The sequence below is a fragment of the Dreissena polymorpha genome, chromosome 2, assembly GCF_020536995.1.
Source record: "Dreissena polymorpha isolate Duluth1 chromosome 2, UMN_Dpol_1.0, whole genome shotgun sequence".
Classification (NCBI taxonomy): domain Eukaryota; kingdom Metazoa; phylum Mollusca; class Bivalvia; order Myida; family Dreissenidae; genus Dreissena; species Dreissena polymorpha.
In genome coordinates, this window is record NC_068356.1 from 142682236 (window position 1) to 142707445 (window position 25210).

Here is a 25210-nt window from a genome sequence, read left to right on the forward strand (position 1 = left end):
GGTTTAAACAATAAAAAAGATATCATGCATTAGGCAAGAAAGAACTCGACGCGAATCAACGGTCACTGTTTTACGGCATCTATTTACCGGCTTCGCACTAGTGGCTGAGGGTTTCCCGCCATCTGTCAAAGTCTCATGTAGTCTCCAACCTTCAAGCAAAAGAGTGAATTTCTGTTAAACATCAATGTTTTCCCTTCCACATGCACAAAGAAACATTCTAAAATAAAGTCATTGCAAGTTCCTCTACAGAGAATTGTTTCTACATATAAATGATGTTCATGTTTTTAGAGAGTATTTCACTCCAAAAAGATTTAGTATATTGTAACCTAGCAAGGGAGTTTTCAATCGTGATACAGGTCACAATACACTAAATAGTTTCCCTATATAATTCAATGTAAAAGCGACAACTTTGAGCGAAAATAAATGCAACATTTTGCACATAGAGACCCCCATAACCATACCTTTTCTTAAAGGCCATTCTAAGCGGAATCGATGTATGCAATAAAAAAGAAATGTCATGTACAATGCAAGAAAGAACTTGACACAAATCAAAATCGACTGTTTTTGCAACTTTTTTTTCGGCCGTTTCTTAGTGGAATGTAACCTTTTCTAGTGCAATGGTTTACTATAGTCTTCAAGTGTATCATATTTCAGGGATTCAGTAGTGAACACCTATTCATGCCCTACCATTATCTCCGCAAGATAACACCCGAATAATGGTAAAAAGTGTAAAGCATGCCTTTCTGTCAACTATGATATTTTTTAGAGAGTACAGCCCTACATGAAGCGATCATTTAGTGTATTGTAACCTATAAGACAACGTTTACTGTTAACATCGCGAAAAATTAGCACTTCTTGATACTTATAAACCTATTTTCTATGTGCATGCCAATTTTCAGACCGATCTTTCACGTAGAAATGCTTGAAAATGCATTTTATTATAACGCCTGATAAGCCACGTGGCTTTCGCGTTCGGAGCTTTGATTTATAACGGGCGTTCAGGCGTAAAACGATTACCCTAAATAATTACAATCGGTCAAAATACTGGAATATTGTTACAAGCTATGTAGAAAAAGAAGTAAACAACCATTAAAACGTGTTCATGAGCTCTTTCAGCACAAATTGTTGCGATTTGAGATGCTCAAGACGAGTTTTTGTACGTTTTTTTTTTCTTATTTTCCTCTGAAAACGTATTTCTTTCTTAAAAACTCACGATGCTCCTTAAATTCGTGAAACAAACGCAATTATTCCGTGAAATTTGCCAAAACGCGTCATATCTCACTAAAAAAAAGATGGTTTTCTGTAAATACAGCTCCTTTGTGACTAGGCCTGGTTTTGCGTTTAGGTCATAATACACTAAATAGTTTCCCTATATAATTCAATGTAAAAGCGACAATTTGAGCGAAAATAAATGCAAAATTTTGCACATAGAGACCCCCATAACCATACCTTTTCTTAAAAGCCATTCTAAGCGGAATCGATTTATGCAATAAAAAAGATATGTCATGTACAATGCAAGAAAGAACTTGACACAAATCAAAATCGACTGTTTTTGCAACTTTTTTTTTTCGGCCGTTTCTTAGTGGAAAGCAACCTTTTCTAGTGCAATGGTTTACTATAGTCTTCAAGTGTATCATATTTCAGGGATTCAGTAGTGAACACCTATTCATGCCCTACCATTATCTCCGCAAGATAACACCCGAATAATGGTAAAAAGTGTAAAACATGCCTTCCTGTCAACTATGATATTTTTTTAGAGAGTACAGCCCTACATGAAGCGATCATTTAGTGTATTGTAACCTACATCGGCTATCTCGGATTCCTCCGTAAGATAGATATTTATGAAATAACAATCGTGATACATCGGCTATCTCGGATTCCTCCGTTTATGAAATAAATCGTCTGCTGATCCAGAGTGATGAAATAAATCGTCTGCTGATCCAGAGTGCAAAAGGTTTTCACTTTGGGCGGCAACCTCCGCGCAGTGATTTGACGGGAACCAGCATCACGTGTATGTGAGAGCAAGGAACGATAACTCTGCGTGGAGATTGTTTGGGTGGCAGTCAATATTTCACGCTGCAGAAACAGAACCGAACTTTGAAGGTAAATTCACAGGCAGCAGTATCATAAATTTGCCCCCCCCGGAAACCTTCCCCCCCCCCGAGCTTACCCCAGGGGTTCCAGATTGTTAAATGTACACCTATTGCGTATGGTTTGACTTTTCAACAACGAATACTGACAAAAATTCATAGTTTGAAAAAATAACCCTCGTATTGGTATTATATATACACAAGGTATGAAACGCACTAGTATATGCCTATGCCTATTGCTGAAAGATTGTGTAACACTGGACGTGACCTTTTTTATTGAAAACACACATGTTCCCATGCAGTTGCCGACAAAATGCAACTGGATTCGTTAAAAAAACAGTTAAAGCAACATGATAACACAACTAACCAATCTCCTGCTTCAGTGCTTGGTTAATAACTTTAATATTCAATTAAATTTGACTTTCTCGCTATATGTCACTCGGTGTTTCATCTACACATGTACACCATTTTAATTTTATAACGAGTCATCTGGTTGGTTGTTCTCATTGTGTTGGCCAATGATATGGCGTTTTAGAACCCAGCATTCGATCGACAAAATATGACAGCAAAACACAGACATGTAGAGAGAAAGGGGGGTAGGGTCCCGGGTAAATTGTGAAAAATCTAAATGTATGGGAGACACTTTTCTAGGTAAATAAACCCAGAACAGGGATGAAATTAAAGGGTACAGTAGCCAAAACTAGGATTGCATTCTGTTTGAATGTAATGTGCATGCTATAAAATGGGTCAAATTGCTAAATTTTTCATTAAAAATGAGGTGTGGGGGGGAAATCAAGGGCAGTAGATTCACAAGTGAAGAAGCCAGCCTTGTCAGGCTTTTTCCGCCCTATGCCACGGGTCCGAAATTCGGCCCCATTCCCAATGCAAATCTGGTTGTTTTTTTCCCAATTGAAAAAAAATATTCCCAATTTAAAAAAAAAAAAATTTTTTTTTTTTTTTTTAACCTTAAAATATAAGAGTTAACCTGATCCAGTGTAGAAATAGAAAGTATTGCATAATTAAATTATTTGTTGCCTTGAATTTGTTTTAAAAACTGTAAAATATGTTTATGATTATTTAAGACTCCTTATTTTCCTCAAAATCTGGCGCTTCGCGCGATTTTTTTCACCTCAAAAAAGGTCAGGCCTTTTCCCCAAATTCAGATTAAAAAACCTGCACTTATTACACATGTTCATAATATTTTGTAAAATTTTAATAATAAGTTATCAAAAAAGTCGTTATTTACCAGTTAACGGCTTCTTTGAAATATAAGAAACACTTTTTACATGCGATAATTTTTCCCAATTGAGCCAATTTTGGGATTATTTTTTTTCCCAAAATGGGGGTTTTCACGACGTGAAATTCCCAAAATTCCAGTGTGGCGTTTTCCCAAAATGGAGTGGTGGAAAAAGCCTGCTTGTCGTAGCTGAAGGGGGGCAGGGGATATATTATTGACCAAATTTTCGATTTCCAAAAGGCCTCAAACGGTCAAATCCATTTCATCAAAACAGAAAGTGACACAAGAAAGCCTTTTTGTGTCAGTGTCATAACATAGGCAACATACATTGAAAATAGAAAAAGGCTTTCTTGTGTCACTTTCTGTTTTGATGAAATTACATCTTTTAATAGTCACATATGCCAAAATTCATTTGCTACATGTACTTAAGAAAACAGGCGAATGTTTATAAAATTCTTGAGTTGACTATTAAAAATGCAATATATGTGATAATCTGGCAATGAAAAGCGACACGAAATGAAGTAAGTATGCGGTAATTGATACGAGATTGGCTGATACAGATGCATTGGGGAATCGATCCAGTTGGGTTTATGGGTATCTATGCGTGAGGCCTAACAAAAAAATATGTTTGTTTCCACTGACATGGCCTAAATTAAATAATTATGGTAGGTAGGTAGGCAAATAATTTTATTTTTAAAAATAATTTTTTTTTAGAAAATGTCATACATGGTGCATCTTCTTCTCATTTTTTCTTGTACAACTGTATGTACAATAAATTTGATGATGAATGTTATGCTATATGGCTTCATTTAAATGCTTTAATGAAATAAAAGCTTGCTGTTCATTAATTTTGCATTTGTTGCTTTCCTTATTTCCGAGTTTATTGTTGACTTCTGGCAACGGCTTTAATACTGTAGTCAAATGTAAAATATATGGCGTCTGTCCGTCCGAAAACTTTAACATTGGCCATAACTTTTCCAATATTGAAGATAGCAACTTGATATTTGGCATGCATGTGTATCTCATGAAGCTGCACATTTTGCGTGGATTACGTTGGATTTTAGTGCCTCGTGCCTTTGGTAATCAGTCTTAATTTGTTCAAATATGGGACATAATTGTTCGTTAGGATCTTGAATTCGTCAATTGGTCGGTAATAAATTTCATGCTGGCAAAAATAAATGATTTCACAGTAGTCCATTTTATGACCAATAAAAGGCATAACTAAAGTCGCAGTAAGCTTGACCCTCAGCGTCTATAGGGATTCAGTGTTGTTATACTTTCTGTTCCTTTGGGATCATGGAGTATATACTATATTATTTATAATTTATTATATATTAAATAGCCCAAAAGCCATGCTAGGGGGACCCGAGTGGTGTTGCATGTAACATTATCACCATGAAAAGACCCAATCAAACTGCAGAGCTCCAGATAAGGGTCGTATTTTCGTAATTACGAATTATTTTAAAGTATGTTACGTATTTATTTTAAAATCTTGTCGTACCATAAAGAATTACAAAATCAAGTTAGGAATATTATTTTAACATGGGTTCTTATCGATTTTTATTGAGTTTTTTTCACGTATTAAAGATCTTTGCGGTGCTTATATAGAATGGTTATCGGGTTTGTTTAACAAAGCGCATTTTTTCCAATAAAAGCAGCGTATACCGTCTATCTGTTAAAAAAACAATGGCGGCGCCCAGAGAGCGTCCTAAAAAGCTGCAAAGCGTCCAAAAACACGCTTTTAACATATTGTACACAAAGTGAGCTGAAGTTAAATGTTTAGAAAGACATTATAGAAATGATCTTATAAGATGTTGTATGTTCAGTTTCCGAGCAGTCGGAAAAGCTAAACAAAAACGCGACACGACGGGTCCAAACTTAAACACACAAAAAACATTGAACGAGTGGAAGGGACAAGTCCCGTGGCTTATCGTTGAAAAGATTGAAGGGGAGACCCGTTTTTATTGTGAAATATGTAAAAATTCATCTAAGGCATGCAATCTAAGCACAGTTTGGGCATATGAAGGTATTTGAAAAATAAAATTGTATAATACTGAAAAGACACTGTTGAACTCGTATAAATAAAGTTGCTAGTATATTTATTTTGATTTTTTTGCATGAAAATAACCATTATTATTTATTTTTAGGTCATTTATAAAAAATAAGAATTATTTTCAAAAACTTAGTAGTAACGTTAAGAATAAAATTTCAGTGTTAAGAATTCTTTTTGAAAATCTGGTAGTAATTTAAGAATTTCACAAAACCTTATCTGGAGCTCTGAACTGGGTGTGCTATTATATTTTTTGGATGCAGTTTATGCTTCCAAAGGACCACATTTTCAAATTATATTATGTACTGGTGTTGTGGGGTCTATCTACCAGGGTTAGCGCTGTCCCAAAATTTCTTTGAGCCAACCAGGTTTTTGTTTTTCGATGCGCGAAAACTGGTTTTGAAATAATTATATATACATTTACTATCAACTTGTTTATATTTCTTTTAATGACAACAAAGGCATATCACATATCATAATGTAACATACATTTTTCAATATAGAAATAATTTGTATGGTACTTGTCAAAGTACAAACATAAGTTATTTTATAGAGTACATTTAATAGGGGTGTCGATTGATCCAAATTTGAAATCCTGAAAATTAGGCCGGGGGTCTTGGAACCGCAACCGCAGGAATCAACAGGAATAAAGGGCAGATCCCCCACCCCATCCAGAGCCCTTACTAATTGTTCTTTTTTAGAGTCTTTCCAATTGTATTTTCGGGTGAATACAATTTAAAATATTATAAACCACACCGTCCGTATCACCGCATGTGCATTCGTCATTCTATTTCTTCTATAAAGAACTTCGAAAATAAATTATAATCGACGAAAAATAATGTATCCGAAAATGACAGTCCGAAAAATTGTACGCGTTTGCCACATTAAATAAAATGTGCATATCGTTTGACTGCAGACATTGCAAAACCTAGCAAATATACAATTTGGTTGACATATTGCTTTTCAATAGCATTTTTGTGGGTACAAAACAACTTAATTATCAACTTTTAATTTCAAACGATAATCAGCAAAAAGGTGTAACATCGTCGAAATAGAACTTATTATTTAATTATCATCCTTTAGTTCAGATCGATAGTCGGGAGGAAGGTGTTAAGTAATCAGCTTAGAAATAATTTATTTATTGGTACGCTTCTTTTGATTTGTTAATCTTTAAATAGGACGTTTGCCATCGGCCGCTATATTGTTGGCAGACGACAAGATCAACTGACTGTGTATTCCAAGTGTACAGTGTCTGTCATGAATGACCCAATATTACGTGTGAGCAAACTCATTGCTGATTGGCAAGCTACCACGTGCACTTCAATAACAATAAAAATGATATGCGGATAATGTAGACAAGTTTATTGAGCGTTGCCGAAAAATACGCGGTCCCATTTTTTCGAATTTTGGGCTCAAAAAAGATTAGGACCGGCGGCAAAAAAATAGGTAGGGTCGGGCCACCGGAAACAAACAGTTATTTTTGTTACGCCTGATAAAAAGTGTTCTGCAATGAAATAAATGTTGTTATCCATGACTATTACTATAGCTTTTTATGCCCCCCTTCGAAGAAGAGGGGGTATATTGCTTTGCTCATGTCGGTCTGTCTGTCCGTCCACCAGGTGGATGTCAGACGATAACTCAAGAACGCTTAGGCCTAGGATCATGAAACTTCATAGGTACATTGATCATGACTCGCAGATGACCCCTATTGATTTTCAGGTCACTAGGTCAAAGGTCAAGGTCACTGACCTGAAATAGTAAAATGGTTTCCGGATGATAATTCAAGAACGCTTATGCCTAGGATCATTAAACTTGATAGGTAGATTGATCATGACTAGCAGATGACCCCTATTGATTTTCAGGTCACTAGGTCAAAGGTCAAGGTCATGGTGACCCTAAATATTAAAATGGTTTCCGGATGATAATTCAAGAACGCTTATGCCTAGGATCATGAAACTTGATAGGTAGATTGATCATGACTAGCAGATGACCCCTATTGATTTTCAGGTCACTAGGTCAAAGGTCAAGGTCACGGTGACCCGAAATAGTAAAATTGTTTCCGGATGATAACTCAAGAATGCTTATGCCTAGGATCATGAAACTTCATAGGTACATTGATCATGACTCGCAGATGACCCCTATTGATTTTCAGGTCACTAGGTCAAAGGTCAACATCACGGTGACTTGAAATGGTAAAATGGTTTCCGGATGATAACTCAAGAACGCTTATGCCTAGGATCATGAAACTTGATAGGTAGATTGATCATGACTAGCAGTTGACCCCTTTTGATTTTCAGATCACTATATCAAAGGTCAAGGTCACGGTGACCTGAAATAGTAAAATGGTTTCCGGATGATAACTCAAGAACGCTTATGGCTACGATCATGAAACTTCATAGGTACATTGATCATGACTTGCAGATGACCCCTATTGATTTTAAGGTCAAAGGTCAAGGTCATGGTGACCTGAAATATTAAAATTGTGTCCGGATGATAACTCAAGAGCGCTTATGCCTAGGATCATGAAACTTCAAAGGTACATTGATCATGACTCGCAGATGACCCCTATCGATTTTGAGATCACTAGGTCAAAGGTCAAGTTCACGGTGACTCGAAATAGTAAAATGGTTTCCGGATGATAACTGAAGAACGCTTATTCCTAGGATCATGAAACTTGACAGGTAGATTGATCATGAATCGCAGATGACCCCTATTGATTTTCAGGTCAAAGGTCAAGGTCACGGTGGCCCAAAATAGTAAAATGGTTTCCGGATGATAACTCAAGAACGCTTATGGCTAGGATCATGAAACTTCATAGGTACATTGATCATGACTGGCAGATGATTTTCGGGTCACTAGGTCAAAAGTCATGGTCACAGTGACAAAAAACATATTCACACCAGGGTTTTTTTTGGCCCGATTTTATAGCCGAAATTCGGCTATGTTCCCAATCCCAAAAAGTATACTTTTTTCCCAAAATGTGGAAAAAAATTCCCAATTTCCAAAAAAAAAAAAAAAAAAAATTTTATTTTTTTTATTTTTTTTAGAAAGAAGTCTTATGCGTATTTTATCTCAATTTCAATTCAATTACATCTAACAAAGTATTAAAAGATTTTGTTCTTTTAATTTGAATGATTATAATGAGTTATATCAAATTTAGTATTTCCCTAATCAGTGGACTTTTCATGTGGAAAAAAGGCTAATGAATTTATTTTCCCAATTTCATGAAAATGCCGATAAAATTCCCAATTCCAAAGCCATGGGCTATCTTCCCAAAAAGTGGAAAAAAAACCCTGCACACAGTGGCTGTCACTACAACGGAGAGCCCATATGGGGGCATGCATGTTTTACAAACAGCCCTTGTTCAAAACTGCAAACGCAGCCGAGCGTGGCACTCGTTATGCGGTGCTCTTGTTTTAGAATAGAAATGACTCTAAGGTATTAGTCTAATTTGTAACAAAGGTCTAGTTGTGTGATACTTAAAAAAAGTTGAACATTCGCACATATAGAATCAATAACTTAAAAATATTCCTACAGCTAAAGAGGAGAAACTGCTGGTCTGTTATTCCTACAGCTACAGAGGAGGGGTTGCTGGTCTGTTATTCCTACAGCTACAGAGGAGGGATTGCTGGTCTGTTATCGAGATGATGACACCAGAGAACTTGGTCTCGTCAGAGACAAGTACTTGCTCTTCTGACCTAAATATATCAATGGAGAAGGTCTGTTGTCTGTTTTGACAGGTTATCATGACGTATTACAAATTATTGTTCGCTCTTTAAACGGACATGTTTGTTGATCTTAATTTTTATGCCCCCCTTCGAAGAAGAGGGGGTATATTGCTTTGCTCATGTCGGTCGGTCCGTCCACCAGGTGGTTTCCGGATGATAACTCAAGAACGCTTGGGGCTAGGATCATGAAACTTCACAGGTACATTTATCATGACTCGCAGAAGACCCCTATTGATTTTGAGGTCAAAGGTCAAGGTCACAGGTGAAGGTCACAGTTACTGGAAATAGGCATTATAAGGATATAGCATGGTTCAAACAAGGGAAACAACTACCGTTTATGCATGTCCTTTTTATTACAGCATTTGCCTCCCTTTAATTCATTTAAAATCTCATTTTACAGCAGAGATTCCAAATCTGACCTGTAAATGAGCCCCATATTTACTGCCAGTGCTAGGTTACCTTTTCCCATTTGATCATTCTTAAGTATTGGTATTGAAATGCTGCTGCTACTGCTACTTCTACTACTACTACTTCTACTACTACTACTACTACTACTACTACTACTACTACTACTACTACTAATACTACTACTACTACTACTACTTCTACTACTACTACTACTACTACCAGTGTTTTTTTTGGTAGAAATTACAGCCGATATTCGGCTGCTTCCCAATTGCCAAAAATGATCATTTTTTCCCAAAATTCATGTAATTTTTCCCAAAATACAAGTCCTTTTTCCCAAAAAAAAGAAATAACAAACAATTATTTCGATCTTTTTCGTTCGCAACAAACAGGTTCCATGCTTAGTGCGAGTAAACACCGAAATCCCGTTTGACAATTTTGAAGCCGAAATCGATAATGTTCGTAACGTAATTTCGGTTTTCGCACTCTAATTTTGCGACATCAATTTTTTACGACAATACGAACGCTAGGTAAAGAATTATTTACGATGTTTGCATTCGCCAAGCTGTTACCGATCAACAAAATGTGAAAAAGACAAATGTCTCACAATAGTAAATATTACTTAAAAAAACTAACTGGAACAAAAACCGCAAACGACCGCAAAATTACGTCGTTTTTACGAGTTTTGCCAAGACACAGCGAGGACATTAATGTCATAACTGCTTCGACATCTTCCGCTGAAAGTAACAAACAGGATGGAGATAAAAATAAACCCACGGCAAATCCGGGCCAAGCTCCCGAAATCAACCAGGTCCCCCCTAAATCCGCGTCAGATATGGACCAAGCTTCCCAAATCAACTAAGTTCCATCTCAACAACTGTCAGATCTGGGCCAAGCTCCCCAAACCAACCAAGTCACTTGTCAACCAGTGTCCGGTACGTTGCAATCTCACCAAGCCTTTGACATGGTATGTTCAAGTGAAATTTGTCATGAAATTAATGGCTTAGCAGCTGCACAGTCCAAAAAATCTAGTCCAAACTTTGTGAAAGACACTTGTGTTGAGGTCAGGATGGTTCCTGACAACAGGCATTTTGCGCCATTGAAATATGAAAAAGACTTTCATTGGCTGTACTTCAGTGTAGTAAAGGAGGGTTACATATGTAAAGTATGTGAACTTTTTGGTACCACAACTCATGCTAACCGACCGTTTGTTCAAAGTGGTGTAAAACTTAGAACACATCCCACAAGAAAATTGCGTATTCATGAAAACAGTCAGTACCATAAATTTTCGGTTGAACGATATTCAAAAGCAAAGTCCAATGTAAATGTCATGCGACAACTTACAAGTCATCTCGAAACAAATAAGCAAAAAAATAGGTCAGCACTGAAGAAAGTTTTCATGGTCATTGATTTCATGATAAAACAACAGTGGGCATTAACTGAAAATGTTGAAAAATTTGTCAGATTTGTTGCTGATCTGGGAGTAGAAGAGTTGAAAGCCTTTCTGTCTACTGAGCAGATTTCGTACTTGTCGTCTTCTAGTGTATCACAAATGGTTCTTTGTTTGTCAGACTATCTAGAGCGTCAGATTCTAGACAAAGTCAGAAAAAGTGACATAGAAATACTTGCAGACGAAAGTACTGATATAGCCAACAGGAGTCAGATGAGCGTGATGGTCAGATTTAGTGATGGACCAACAGTTCAAACAGAATTTCTTGGTTTCGTCCATCTGCAAAAAGGAACAGCTGAGTGCATTGCCGGCGCTTTACATTCATTCTTGATCGCCAAGCATATCGACACTGCAAGGATGATGTTTATGGGCTTTGATGGTTGTAACACCATGAGTGGTGTACAAACAGGTGTGTTTGCCTTAGTAGTGCAAATTAATATACTGCTTAATCTATCAATAACTCATGATAAGTCAGTCATTCATATTAGTTACTTGATAACTGGTTTGAGTACAGTTTTGCTGGTCTGGTGTGATATATAATTTAATAATTAAGACTTAATAAAAGTGACATTACATTGCATTTCAAGACATCCAATTATTCTTTTACTTATAATATTTTGATGTTAGTGTTTTTGAATTTCAGGAGTGTAGAGACGACTGAAGCACATAAACCCTTTTGCTGTGTATCTAAACTGTCGCTATCACAGGCTAGCTCTATGTTTGTGTCATCTAATAAAGCGCTACCCTGTATTGCAAGATGTTGATGGAGCTCTGCTTGCATTATGGAAGGTGTTTGAATTTTCTCCGCAAAAAATGGAGGTTTTCAAACACATTCAACAAGTGTATGGGGAGGTGCCCTTGACACTCACACGGGCTGCCACAACAAGATGGTTAAGTCATCTTCAGGCAGCAGCACGCTTTGTGTCAAGGTTGGTTCATCAGTACTTGTGATATTTAATACAAACATTTGAGAATAATGCATTAATTGCTTATGAAAAATCTATATATTTATTGATAATTATTCACTGATGTGTTTTTTAATTGAAGATTTCCTTGTTCTGGCTATGCATGAGAATGCAATCTTCATTCTATTTACATAGTTTACCACTTATATTTTCAGGTATGTCTGCATTTTGGACACCCTTGATTCACTGTTTGCAGAGAAGCGGGACCCAGAAATACAGGGTATCAGAGCCTGTATCACAGAGAAGAGAACTGTAGCAACGATTCTTCTGCTCTGTGACATCCTGAAGCCAGTCAACATGCTCTCCTTGTATCTCCAAGAAGCAACTGTCAACTTCTCTGAGCTACCTGCCCATGTCAGTAACACAACCGGTCATCTCTCATCACTCATCGAGCTGTACACGACATTTTCAGGAAACCTGGAGAATAGTGACACAGAGTTTGCGAAGAGTGAACATCTCTTCTTTGAAATAGATGAACAAACAGACCTCCAAAGGAGAATGCGGAGAGGGGCTATGCCACATATCACCCCAGACACATTCTTGACAGAAACTGGTAGGCTAGAAATCTGAATAAACTGCTTTTAAACAGAAACTGCTCTTTAAGTTATTGTACACAATATTTGATAATGATATGATAATTTTAAACAGTACACCCATTTCAGCATGGTTTAAGTTAAGCTACTAGCCATAAAGTACATGTAAACCACAATTGCCTTGTACATTTTAGGAATCCCACTGATACATGACCTAATCAAAGAGATCGAGGATGCTTTTTCTACTGGGGACCCAGTCCTGACGGCATTTGGGTTCTTCAATCCAATGAATCTCCCAGAAAGTGTTGCAGATTTACCGCAGTATGGACAGGTATATGGCTTTATCTCTGTTGTCCTGAGTTTGTTAATTCCAAGTGTTTTGCAAATTATTTATTTACAAGAGTTATCATTGATTAATTTTACATTATCCAATGATCTTTACAATTTTTTAGCATACATTTGTATTTACATAAACATAATATTAAGTTTTACAAAGCTAAATTCCTAATTTTGATTATTTTACATGTTATGTTTATTTAAGGAATAAATCAGGAAGCTAGTTGATTTCTACACAACACCAAGAAGGGATGTCTTTGAAGGCCATGTAACCGAGATGCCAGCCATCTTTGATCCTTTGATATTGGAGAGCGAGTTGAAGACTGTCAAACCTCAGCTTTACATGCTTCGGTATAAAGCAGCTTTCGGAGTGATAATTATGTTACAATTACGATGTTTATGCATGGAGTGTTCCTGTTCATTGCATGTTGTAGCTTTTTCCCAGAAAGTTATCATATGCATCTAGCTTACTCAACTGAAGATTGTTCCAGTTGTTGCCTTTTTTTAAACTTGTTTCTTGTTCCAGTTGTTACTTTGTTAACTTGTTCCTATGTGAGTCTGTTCTAGTTTTAAACCTTATGTTCAGTTAAGTTAAAATGTTCATTTGGATTTCAGAAGTTGAACAAAATCTTTGTGATGACAGCCAAGGAGCAGTATGAAGAAATTGTTCCTTATTTTTTTCTTTAATATTCAGTAAGTCCTTCTTAAATGAATTAAATTATCAGTACTTGATTATTAAGTGTATCAAGTGGTACTCTACTGTAATTTACAATGTAGCTATGCATGTAATCTCTAAGACTAATTTTAATGGAAAAACAAACGGACACTAAATAGAAAACAGGTGTGACAAATGACTATATTTAAATTTTATTATCAGAATCTGCAAGTAATAAAAATATAACATACTAATAAATTAATTTGATAATTATATAATCTGAATAATTTTAGATTATATTTATAACTTTGTTTGTTATTTACTATTTCCTATCCTATCAGATCCTATTTGACACTATTTGGTAAGAGAACATAAAGTAAAATAATTAATTTTTCTACAACATGTCTTGGTAATAAAATCATCAATCAGTCAATTGGGTTTGCATAAACTAAAATATTTTTCAGGCGCAATGGTAAGACGACAGTTGAGGAAATCCACGCTGAGTTTCACAGGGATCCAGTTCTTGGGGAGTGCTTTCCTTGTACTAAGCGTCTTGTCCAACTCTGCTTGATAATTCCTCCCTCCACAGCACCAGTGGAAAGAAGCTTTTCCCTTATGTCAAATGTTGTTACCAAGAAGAGGAATCGTCTTTCACAGCAACAACTGGATGCACTGATAAGGATTACTCATCAGAAAAAAGAACTTTCTGACCAGGATCTTGAAGACATTGTTGACATTTTCAAAAGAAGAGAAAAATGTGCCTTTAAGTAAAAATCATACTTAAAGATTACCAAGGTCAAATTTATAATTATGATAATGAGAACACATAATAAAAAATAATTAATCTATAAAAATAATGGAAATTGTTAACAAAATAATTTAGAAAACTAATTAATGACTATGTGTATGCATTATAAACATTATTTTTATAATGAATAATAATCAAGACCAATTCCACAGTGATATTACTTGTGTAATCATATTATACAGTAAGTGTTAAAAGAATGGTGCTCTTTGACATTAACATGTTCAAGTTTAATTAAACATTATGCAGAAATAATTATCTCCAATTTCTCTGTAAACTGTTAACATATCAGCAAATAAAGAATATACATTCCTATAATAGTATTGAAATATGTATTTTTCCCAATTTTAAGGTTTATCGCGCTTTTTTCCCAATTTTAAGTTTTATCGCGCTTTTTTTCCCAATTCAAAAGGCACAGGCTGTAACAAAAAAAATCACTGACTACTACTACTACTACTACTTCTACTACTACCACCACCACCACCACCACCACCACCATTCACAGTGACAAAAAACGTATTCACACAATGGCTGCTACTACAACTTATAGCCCATATAGGGGGGCATGCATGTTTTACAAACAGCCCTTGTTGTTTTTTGCTTATATAAATCATTATACATTATAAGTGGTGTTCACTTATTTGCTCATCTTGTCTTTCAATGTATCTTATTTATTCGCATATTATCATGAATATTCATTTATAATGCAAAGTATAACATGTTATCTACATTGTAAATCTGTACGTTTTAAGTGATATGAAAATCTTCGCTTCTGTGTTGGGTACATTCAGTCAAGTGTTTTAAAAAGACATGTTCACAATTCTCAAAAAAGAATGTACGGGTTATGCATTATGTTAAACAGGATGCAGAATCAACAGGGTTGTTAGGGGGTTACACATGGGCTTGACAGAATGAAAACACACTGCTAAAACTTTATTTTTTAAATATATCAAGTTATTGAAATAGATTTTCAAAAATCTTTTGTGCATTAAAGACAGTATTTCTTGCAGTTTAGGCCAATATCTTAAGGTATAGGTATAAATTCTTGAATATGTCTGAAATCTGTGACAAAATTTCACGTTGCGTGCAGCATAACCATGCAGTACAGAACAAATTTTGTAATAAGACCACAGGCTTATTATTGTCTCCAGAGCGGACTTGTGGTTTGCGCTCTGTGCATCAGTCAGTCTGTCTGTCACACTTTTTTGGATCCTGAGATAACTTAAAAAGTTCTTGATATTTTTTCATGAAACTTGAAAATGGACAGATGGCAATATTGAGATTATGCACGTCAAGAATTCTGGTTGCTATGGCAATGCTATGATAATAAAAAAAAATATATTCTGAAAATGGTGGAGTTTCACTAGTAGGGGATCATATTGCTTGTCAATCTCTTGTTTAAAGTAATTCTGATATATTTCACAATTCCATAAGCAGCATACAAATCAGTCTTTTATGCATTAGTTGAAATTCTGAAGAAAAATTGTTTAAAAAGTTATTTTGAAAAAACAGCACCACTTACTGGTGTGCTTACATGTACATGCATTAACGTTGAATTTGGAATCCAACATAGTCACACAATCCTGCATCCTGTAAGACAAGCAAAATAAATGAGCCACTTTCTGTGAAAAGGGGGTTAAATGCATGTGCGTAAAGTGTCGTCCCAGAATAGCCTTGTAGTCCTCACAGGCTAATCAGGGAAGACAATTGCCGCAAAAACTTGAGTTTTGCTAAGAAAAAACTTTCTTTAAACAAAAAACATGATACAACCCAAAAGTGTTGGCCTTGATTAGCCTGTGTGGACTGCAAGGCTTATATGGGACGACACTTTACGCACATGCATTTCTATTACATTTATAGCATATATTTAAAAAATAATAATAATACAGGAATCTCTCCTGTGAGATGTCCTGGGGTATATTTTTTATTTTACCTTTGTTCTTGCTATTATACTTAGTTTAGACTTTTAATTACATTCTAGATATGTTAGTAAACATGTTCAATGACATTAAAGACAAATACAAAAATCTGTGAACAAGCCCCTTTAAGATCACAAGTTTTATATTGTGAATAGTAACAAAACATTAATAAGGGGTTCACATTTCATACATACTGATTTTTAGTATTATTATTTGTATGTTAAAATGTGTCCTGAATATCATGTTAATAATTTTTTTTTCAGAAATTTTCCAATGATAGTTCTGCAAGACAGTACAATTGTGAGGTGTGTGGTTATGCATGTATCCGTAGTAGTGACTTCAGGATACACATGAGGATACATACAGGAGAGAAACCATACAAGTGTGAGGTGTGTGGTTATGCATGTAACGAGAATAGTTCCTTGAAGAAACACATGCTGATACACACAGGAGAAAGACCATACAAGTGTGAGGTGTGTGGTTATGCATGTAAGGCGAGTGGTACCTTGAAAATACACATGAGGATACATACAGGAGAGAAACCATACAAGTGTGAGGTGTGTGGTTATGCATGTAACCAGAATAGTACCTTGAAACAACACATGAGGATACATACAGGAGAAAAACCTTACAAATGTGAGGTGTGTAGTTATGTCTGCAACCAGAGTAGTACCTTGAAGATACACAATATGATACATACTGGAGAAAGACGGTACACATGTGAGGTGTGTGGTTATGCATGTATTGAGAGTGGTACCTTGAAACAACACATGAAGATTCATAATGGAGAGAAACAGAACACGTGTGAGGTGTGTGGGTACGCATCTAATTATAGTGGTGGCTTGAAGAGACACATGAAGATACATACAGGAGAGAGACATTTCAAGTGTGAGATGTGTAGTTATGTCTGCATCCAGAGTAGTGACTTGAAGGTACACATGAGGATACATACTGGAGAGAAACCATATAAGTGTGAGGTGTGTGGTAAGGCATGGCACCAGAGTGGTTCTTTGAAGAATCACATGAAGATACATACAGGAGAGAGACATTATAAGTGTGATATGTGTAGTTTTGTCTGCAACCAGAGTAGTGACTGGAAGAGACACATTATGATACATTCTGGAGAGAAACTGTATAAGTGTGAGGTGTGTGGTTATGCATTTAACCGTAGTGGTAACTTGAAGACACACATGAAGATACATACAGGAGAGAGACATTTCAAGTGTGAGGTGTGTAGTTATGCATGTGACCATAGCAGTCTATTTAAGATACACATGAGGATACATACAGGAGAGAGACCATACAAGTGTGAGGTGTGTGGTTATGCATGTAGCCAAAGTGGTTCTTTAAAGAAACACATGAAGATACATACAGGAGAGAGACTGTAAAAGACTGTATAAGTCTGATGTGTGTAAATGTGGTAAAGCATTAAACTAGAGTGGCTCATCGTGGTAAATTGTTCAATCACTTATTTTTTTTAGTATTAATTATACCCCCACAAACGAGGTTTAAAGGAGTTTATAGGAGTGAACTTGTTTGTCGGTCTGTCTGTCTGTCGGTCCGTATTAAGTGTCCGCTCTCTAATTCAAGTAGTTTTCATCCAATCTTCACCAAACTTGGTCACAAGTTGTATCTACATGATGTCTAGGCCAAGTTGGAACACGGCCTTGCTAGGTCAAAAACTAGGTCACACGGTCACTTAGTGCGTTTTAAACATTCAGCATGTTGCCCGCTCTCTAATTCAAGTAGTTGTCATCGGATCTTCACCAAACTTGGTCAGAAGTTGTATCTACATGATGTCTAGGCCAAGTTCCAATATGGGCCTTGCCGGGTCAAAAACTAGGTCACGGGGTCACTTAGTGCGTTTTAAACATTCAGCATGATGTCCGCTCTCTAATTCAAGTAGTTTTCATCCGATCTTCACCAAACTTGGTCAGAAGTTGTATCTAGATGATCTTAAGGCCACATTTGAACATGGGCCTTGCCGGGTCAAAAACTAGGTCATGGGATCACTTAGTGCGTTTTTTTAACATTCAGCATGGTGTCCTCTCTCTTATTCAAGTAGTTTTCATCCGATCTTCACCAAACTTGGTCAGAAGTTTTATCTAGATGATCTGAAGGCCAAGTTTGAACATGGGCCATGCCAGATCAAAAACTAGGTCACAGGGTCACTTAGTACGTTTTACACATTGAGCATGGTGTCTGCTCTCTAATTCAAGTAGTTTAAATCTGATCTTCACCACACTTGGTCAGAAGTTGTAACTAGATGATGTGTAGGTCAAGTTCGAACATCAGCCATTCCGGGTCAAAAACTAGGTCACGGGTCACTTAGTGAGTTTTAAACCTCACCATGTTGTCCGCTCTCTAATTCAAGTAGTTTTTATCCAATCTTCACCAAACTTGGTCAGACGTTGTTCATGTATCGAGATGATGTCTAGGTCAAGTTTGAATATGGGTCATGCCGGGTCAAAAACTAGGTCACAGGGTATCTTAGTGCGTTTTAAACCTTACCATGTTATCCGCTCTCTAATTCAAGTAGTTTTCATCCAATTCTCACCAAACTTGGTCACAAGTTTTATCTATATGATCTCTAGGACAAGTTTGAACATGGACCATTCCGGGCCTAAAACTAGGTTACGGGGTCACTTAGTGCGTTTTTTAACATTCAGCATGGTGTCCGCTCTCAAATACAAGTAGTTTACATCCGATCTTCACCAAAATTGGTCAGAAGTTTTATGGAGTTGATCTTAAAGCCAAGTTAGAACCTGGGCCTTTCTGTGTCAAAAACTAGGTCAAGGGTTCACTAAGTGCATTTTAAAAATTGAGCATGGTGTCCGCTGTTTTTTGTGAAGACGACATGCAAAATATTATGTGTCAATGCAGCTTGTGGGGGTATTCGTCACGTCTGTGACAAAGCTCTAGTTAAAGCTCAATATTAAATTAAGCTCATTTGAATTTAAAATATTTTATATCTCGAAATGCACATGATGAGCTTTTGTGCTGTTTTCTGTAGTTTGTTGTCTACGTCCGTCGTATATATTTACCTTGTTAACACTTTTCAAGTCACATTTGTTTTCCGAAAGTCTTGAAACTTACTCTGATTATTAGTTACAATGATATCATAGAAGAGTTTGTAACTGGGTCATTAGTTCTAATGCTATCTTTGTGGTGTTTATAACTGGGTCATTACTTAGTAGTTCTAATGATATTTTGGTGGAGTTTGTAACTGGGTCATTAGTTCAAATACTATCTTGAAGAAGATTGTAACTGGGTCATAAGTTCAAATGATATCTTAAAGGAGATTGTAACTGTGTCATAAGTTCCAATGACATCTTGGCAGAGTTTGTAACTGGATCATTAGTTCCAATGATATCTCGGTGGAGTTTGTAGCTGGGTCATTCATTCCAATGATATATTGGCACAGGGGTCTGGATAGTGGGCGAAGTGGGCGATTTGCTCGCCAAGGGAATATTTATGTCGCTAATTAATTTCATGAAGGCGACATAACTTCTCCACCTTTTAATTATTTGTTTGTGCCACACATTGACCATTAAAATCAATTTGATGTGGAGAATTGGACACAGGAGAATTCTCAGCCAGAAGTTGCCCCATTTACAGGTCATGCAAATTTGAACATTCAAATGCACAGTTGGGATCTATTAGAGTTCTTAAAATTGTTCATAGGTGAAGCCTTGATTAATTGCCTTGTGCTGGCTTCCAATAACTATACTTCAGCAAAGTTAAATGGCCCATTAAAACGATACAAAAAATCAAATGGGAAGAGTTAACCTAGCACTGGTAATAAATATGGGGCTCATTTACAGGTAAGATTTGGAATCTTTGCTGTAAAATGAGATTTTAAATGAATTATTTTAAAACATTGTAGCACAATATAAATTTGATTTAATCTTGATTTTCTTAAAATTTACAAGGAAGTAAGAAGATTATGAATATTACTGCTTTTGTTAAAATTGAAGTTTTATTTGATACACCTGCACAGGAAAAAAATAATAAAAAGTACCAGAATAATTTACAATCAATTACAAATAAGAAAAATGTAGGTTTTATACACTCAGGGGTTTTTCAGCACTGTCTGCGCCTCCGGACAACGGAGGCACTCCCAAAGCAAACGGACCTGATCCCAAACCGAAATTATAAAAAAAAAATCCCAATTTCCCCCAAAAAAAAAAAAAAAAAAAAAAAAAAAATTTTTTTTTTTTTTTTTTTTTTTAAGAATGAAGTGTCTTATAACTTGTGTGACTAACCAGTGTTTGTTTTGGTCAAAAATATTTGCTATAAGGTTTTGACTGTTCAATTCTTATCACAGAGTGTAACTGTAACTGAAAAACAAAACTGCAGTAATTGAATTAACGTTGAACATGCCCAATATTGCATCTGTTTACATGAAGAAGACAAAATAACCAAATAAAAACAAATTTAATTTATTTGTTAAACCACTGAATTATTTAAGCATGATTAATTCACAATTTTTTCCCAAATGAGCCGTTTCATCGAAGCAAAAATTCCCAAAATGACCAATTTTGTCGATAAAAAATTCCCAATTTGGTCAGACTCCTTTTCCCAAAATAGTCAGAAAAACCCCTGACACTTGACATCTCTTATTATAAATGAAATGCAGCCTTTTGAATTCCATCACCCATTTCAGCCTCTATTATTGAAATAGCTTATCAGTTATCACATAAATAGCATGTTAAGTGTTACATATATTACTTAAACTCAGTTAAATACATCAATGACAAAAATGAACACTTAAGTGAGTGTGTGTTTGTATTTGTAAATGTTGTCCCCCAAAGTGTGAAATAAGAGTTGTTTCTGATTAATGATAATTGGCACGGTTTAATGAGGGGTATAAGACAAGTAAGGAGTTGATTGAAAGATGAACGGAAATACTTCTCCTTTAATTTGCCGCAAAATACATGTAAAATGAAGACCTATGACGCAACTGTACAGAAGTGACATCTCCCACAATTGTGAGCTAAGCTTGACCCCTGGATGCAAAAGTACCATTTCTCCCCGAAAAGTTGCCACTTCTCCCTATTTTGGCCTTTGGGAGAAGTGACTTCTCCCTAAATTTTGAACCTAGCTAGACCCCTGTTGGCAGAGTTTGTAACTGGACCATTGGTTCCAATGATACCATGGCAGAGTTTGTAACTGGGTCATTAGTTTGAATGATGTCTTGGCGGAGTTTGTAACTTGGTCATTAATTACAATGATTTCATGGCGGTGTTTGTAGCTAGGTCATTAGTTCCAATGATATCTTTGCTGTGTTTGTAACTGGGTCATTAGTTCCAATGATATATTGGCAGAGTTTGTAAATGGACCATTGGTTCCAATGATACCTTGGCAGAGTTTGTAACTGGGTCATTAGTTTGAATGATATATTGGCGGAGTTTGTAACTTGGTCATTAGTTACAATGATTTCATGGCGGTGTTTGTAGCTGGGTCATTAGTTCCAATGATATCTTTGCTGTGTTTGTAACTGGGTCATTAGTTCCAATGATATATAGGCAGAGTTTGTAACTGGACCATTGGTTCCAATGATACCTTGGCAGAGTTTGTAACTGGGTCATTAGTTTGAATGATGTGTTGGCGGAGTTTGTAACTTGGTTATTAATTACAATGATTTCATGGCGGTGTTTGTAGCTAGGTCATTAGTTCCAATGATATCTTTGCAGTGTTTGTAACTGGGTAATTAGTTCCAAATATATCTTGGCAGAGTTTGTAACTGGACCATTAGTTCTCATGATCTTTTGGGCGGAGTTTGTAACTGGGTCATTAGTTCCAATGATATCTTGGCGGAGTTTGTAACTTGGTCATTAGTTCCAATGATATCTTGTGTCTCTACAACAATATTAAGTGACAATATGTTTCAGGCAGATACGCTGGGTTTTTAAGTACTCCTGACCTTTCAGTTATGAATACAATTTTATCCCACTTTTACAGCGAATTCGGTTGATTAAAGCCCCGTTGATTAAATATCATCTATAATCAACAACAGGAAATGACGTCAATATTTGGACGAAATGACGTCATAAATCCAGCTAAATTATCCAGTCAAACTAATTTTGTTTAAACAAAAAGGTTTACAAAATAAAAAGTGGGATAAATAGAATAATAGATTAGTGTTGATTATAGATAAACCTGATCTATAATCAACACTAACCTATTATTCTCTATATTCAACTATTATTTTAAAGGTTATATCAGTAACTAAATTCTGAAGTAAACTTTGTGATTTTTAGCCTAAATAGTTCTGGGGATATTATTTAGCGAATCTTGGAAAGACTTATTTCTGAGATACACAATATAATTGAACATCAGATGTCTGCCTTTGTGTAAATTTTTTGTATAAAAACTTATTATGGAGATGCACATTAAATTTGTAATAAGATTCAATAAGATTTTATAAGATTCAGACTATATTCATGAATTGTACATACCTTTACATATCTTTTTTTCGTAACATTTTGTTATGAATATCTGGTTTTTTTTTTAAATCTCGTCTTTAAAGGTAATGCAAAAATCTATATCTGGAATCAAGTTTGTGATTTTAACTAAAACTGGTCTGGAAATATTACAAGCGAACTCAGTACGAAGTATGAATTTGGGTAGATGCTCAATTTGTATGCCCCCCTTCAAAGAAGAGGGGGTATATTGCTTTGCACATGTCGGTCAGTCCGTCCACCAGGTGGTTTCCGGATGATAACTCAAGAACGCTTGGGCCTAGGATCATGAAACTTCATAGGTACATTGATCATGACTCGCAGATGACCCCTATTGATTTTGAGGTCACTAGGTCAAAGGTCAAGGTCACGGTGACCTGAAATAGTAAAATGGTGTTCAGGTTTTTTTTTGGCCCAATTTTATAGCCGAAATTCGGCTATGTTCCCAATCCCAAAAAGTATACTTTTTTCCCAAAATGTGGCAAAAAATTCCCAATTTCAATATTATTTTTTTTTTGAAAGAAGTCTAATGTGTATTTTATCTCAATTTTAATTCAATTACATCTGACAAAGTATTATATGATTTTGTTCTTTTAATTTGAATGAATATAAAAAGTTATATCAAATATAGTATTTCCCTAATCAGTGGACTTTTCGTGTGGAAAAAAGGCTAATTAATTTATTTTCCCAATTTCATGAAAATGCCGATAAAATTCCCAATTCCAAAGTCATGGGCTATCTTCCCAAAAAGTGGAAAAAAAACCCTGAGTGTTTGGATAATTACTTAAGAACTGCACGCATATGCTGCCAACAGGGCGAACTCTGAACAATATAACTGAAGCAACTGGTCTGTAATCTGAAATCTATAATTATCAGATCAATGAAACATCATCATTTGAGTGAAATAAAGTGGATCAGTAAAAATATTATCAGAATATGAGATTTTTTTGTATATTTTGTATATTAAATATTGTGTTAATGTTTAATTTTGTTGATTAATATAAATATAAGCAGGACAGGGGAGGTAAAACACTATTATATCTTTCTTATATACAGGGGAAACGGATGCAATAAGTTTAAACTTCATGTTTATAAATAGAGGATATTTGTTCATGTCATTGTGTGATCATTTGTTATTTTTTTCATTGTCCCTTGACATATTGCTTTTATATTTTGCATACTTGTTTACCAACATCACCCCAACCCCTATATTCCCCCCAAACCTCAACCCCCCCCCCCCAAATTTTTATTTTAAACATCTAATAAATTCCACACCCCACATTATACCCCCCTCATCACCCCCCCACCCCCGTACCCCCCCCCCCAAATAATTTTTTTTAACATCTAATAAATTACCACACCCCACATTACACCCCCTCTCACTCCCCCCTACCCCCTACCACCCCCAATTTTTTTTTTTCTAAACATCTAATAAATTACCACACCCCACATTATACCCCCCCTCTCACCCCCTATCCCCCTATCCCCCACCCCCCCCATAATTTTTTTAACATCTAATAAATTACCACACCCCACATTATACTCCCCCCTCTCAGTCCCCCCTACACCCCCCCCCCAATTTTTTTAAAACACATCTAATAAATTACCCCACCCCACATTAAACCCCCTCACTCCCCCCTAACCCCCCAAAAAAACAAGTTTTTTTAAACATCTAATAAATTACCACACCCCACATTATACCCCCCCTCTCAACCCCCTACCCCCCACCCCCCAATTTTTTTTTCAAACATCTAATGAATTACCACACCCCACATTATACCCCCTCTCACTCCCCCCCTTCCCCCCCAATTTTTTTTTAAACATCTTATTAATTACCACACCCCACATTATACCTCTCTCTCACTCCCCCCCTACCCCCCCACTCCCCCCCCCATTTTTTTTAAACAATTAATAAATTACCACACCCCACATTATACCCCCCTCTCACCCCCTACCCCCCCTCCCCCCAATTTTTTTTTTTTTTTTCCTTTTTTTTATTTTTGAAAGATCGTCTAATAAATTATTGAATATGAACAATTTCCCCATGATGGATTATGTTATACTGTCAAGCACTCAAATAGTCGTGCGGGCTGTTCTCTGACAGCGCTTGTTAGGTCGCAAGATCAAAGGTCAAGGTCACAGTGACTCGAAATGGTTTCCGGATAACTCGAGAATGCTTACGCCTAGGATCATGAAACTTCATAGGTACATTGATCATGACTGGCAGATGACTCCTATTGATTTTCAGGTCATTAGGTCAAAGGTCAAGGTCACAGTGACTGGAAAGAGTACAATGGTTTCCGGATGATATCTTACATTAGGTCAAAGGTCAAGGTCATAGTGACAAAACGTATTCACACAATGGCTTCCACTACAACTGACAGCCCATATTGGGGGCATGCATGTTTTACAAACAGCCCTTGTCTTTTATTAAAAAGTGTCTGGTTTAGTCCAAAACTTCAGTGTTTTTATGGCATATAGCATTTGAACTGTCTGTCTGTCTGTCCATCCATCAGTCTGTCCGAAAACTTTAACATTGGCCATAACTTTTGCAATATTGAAGATAGCAACTT

General features: G+C 36.1%; 1 protein-coding gene and 1 pseudogene across 2 annotated transcripts; both read left to right on the forward strand.

The window, feature by feature from the left end:
- Window positions 1-1956: 1956 nt before the first annotated feature.
- LOC127869277 (zinc finger protein 93-like) lies at window positions 1957-17620 on the forward strand. Of its 2 annotated transcripts, none has more exons than XM_052411707.1 (3): window positions 1957-2103; window positions 8915-9096; window positions 16437-17620. In XM_052411707.1, exons 2-3 carry the CDS (start codon window positions 9022-9024, stop codon window positions 17559-17561), a joined length of 1200 nt encoding a protein of 399 aa, XP_052267667.1. In that variant the 5' UTR covers window positions 1957-2103; window positions 8915-9021; the 3' UTR covers window positions 17562-17620. The 2 variants fall into 2 exon arrangements, with proteins under 2 accessions (XP_052267667.1, XP_052267668.1); XM_052411708.1 differs by having other exon boundaries at window positions 8952-9096.
- LOC127869274 (E3 SUMO-protein ligase KIAA1586-like) lies at window positions 10555-14540 on the forward strand (annotated as a pseudogene).
- Window positions 17621-25210: the final 7590 nt, after the last annotated feature.

Excerpts from the sequence above, each read along its gene's own strand:
- LOC127869277 (XM_052411707.1), top strand. The coding sequence starts at position 9,022 with ATGATGACACCAGAGAACTTGGTCTCGTCAGAGACAAGTACTTGCTCT. Across the intron at positions 9,097-16,436 it reads TAAATATATCAATGGAGAAG|AAATTTTCCAATGATAGTTC; the intron begins GTCTGTTGTCTG and ends TTTTTTTTTCAG.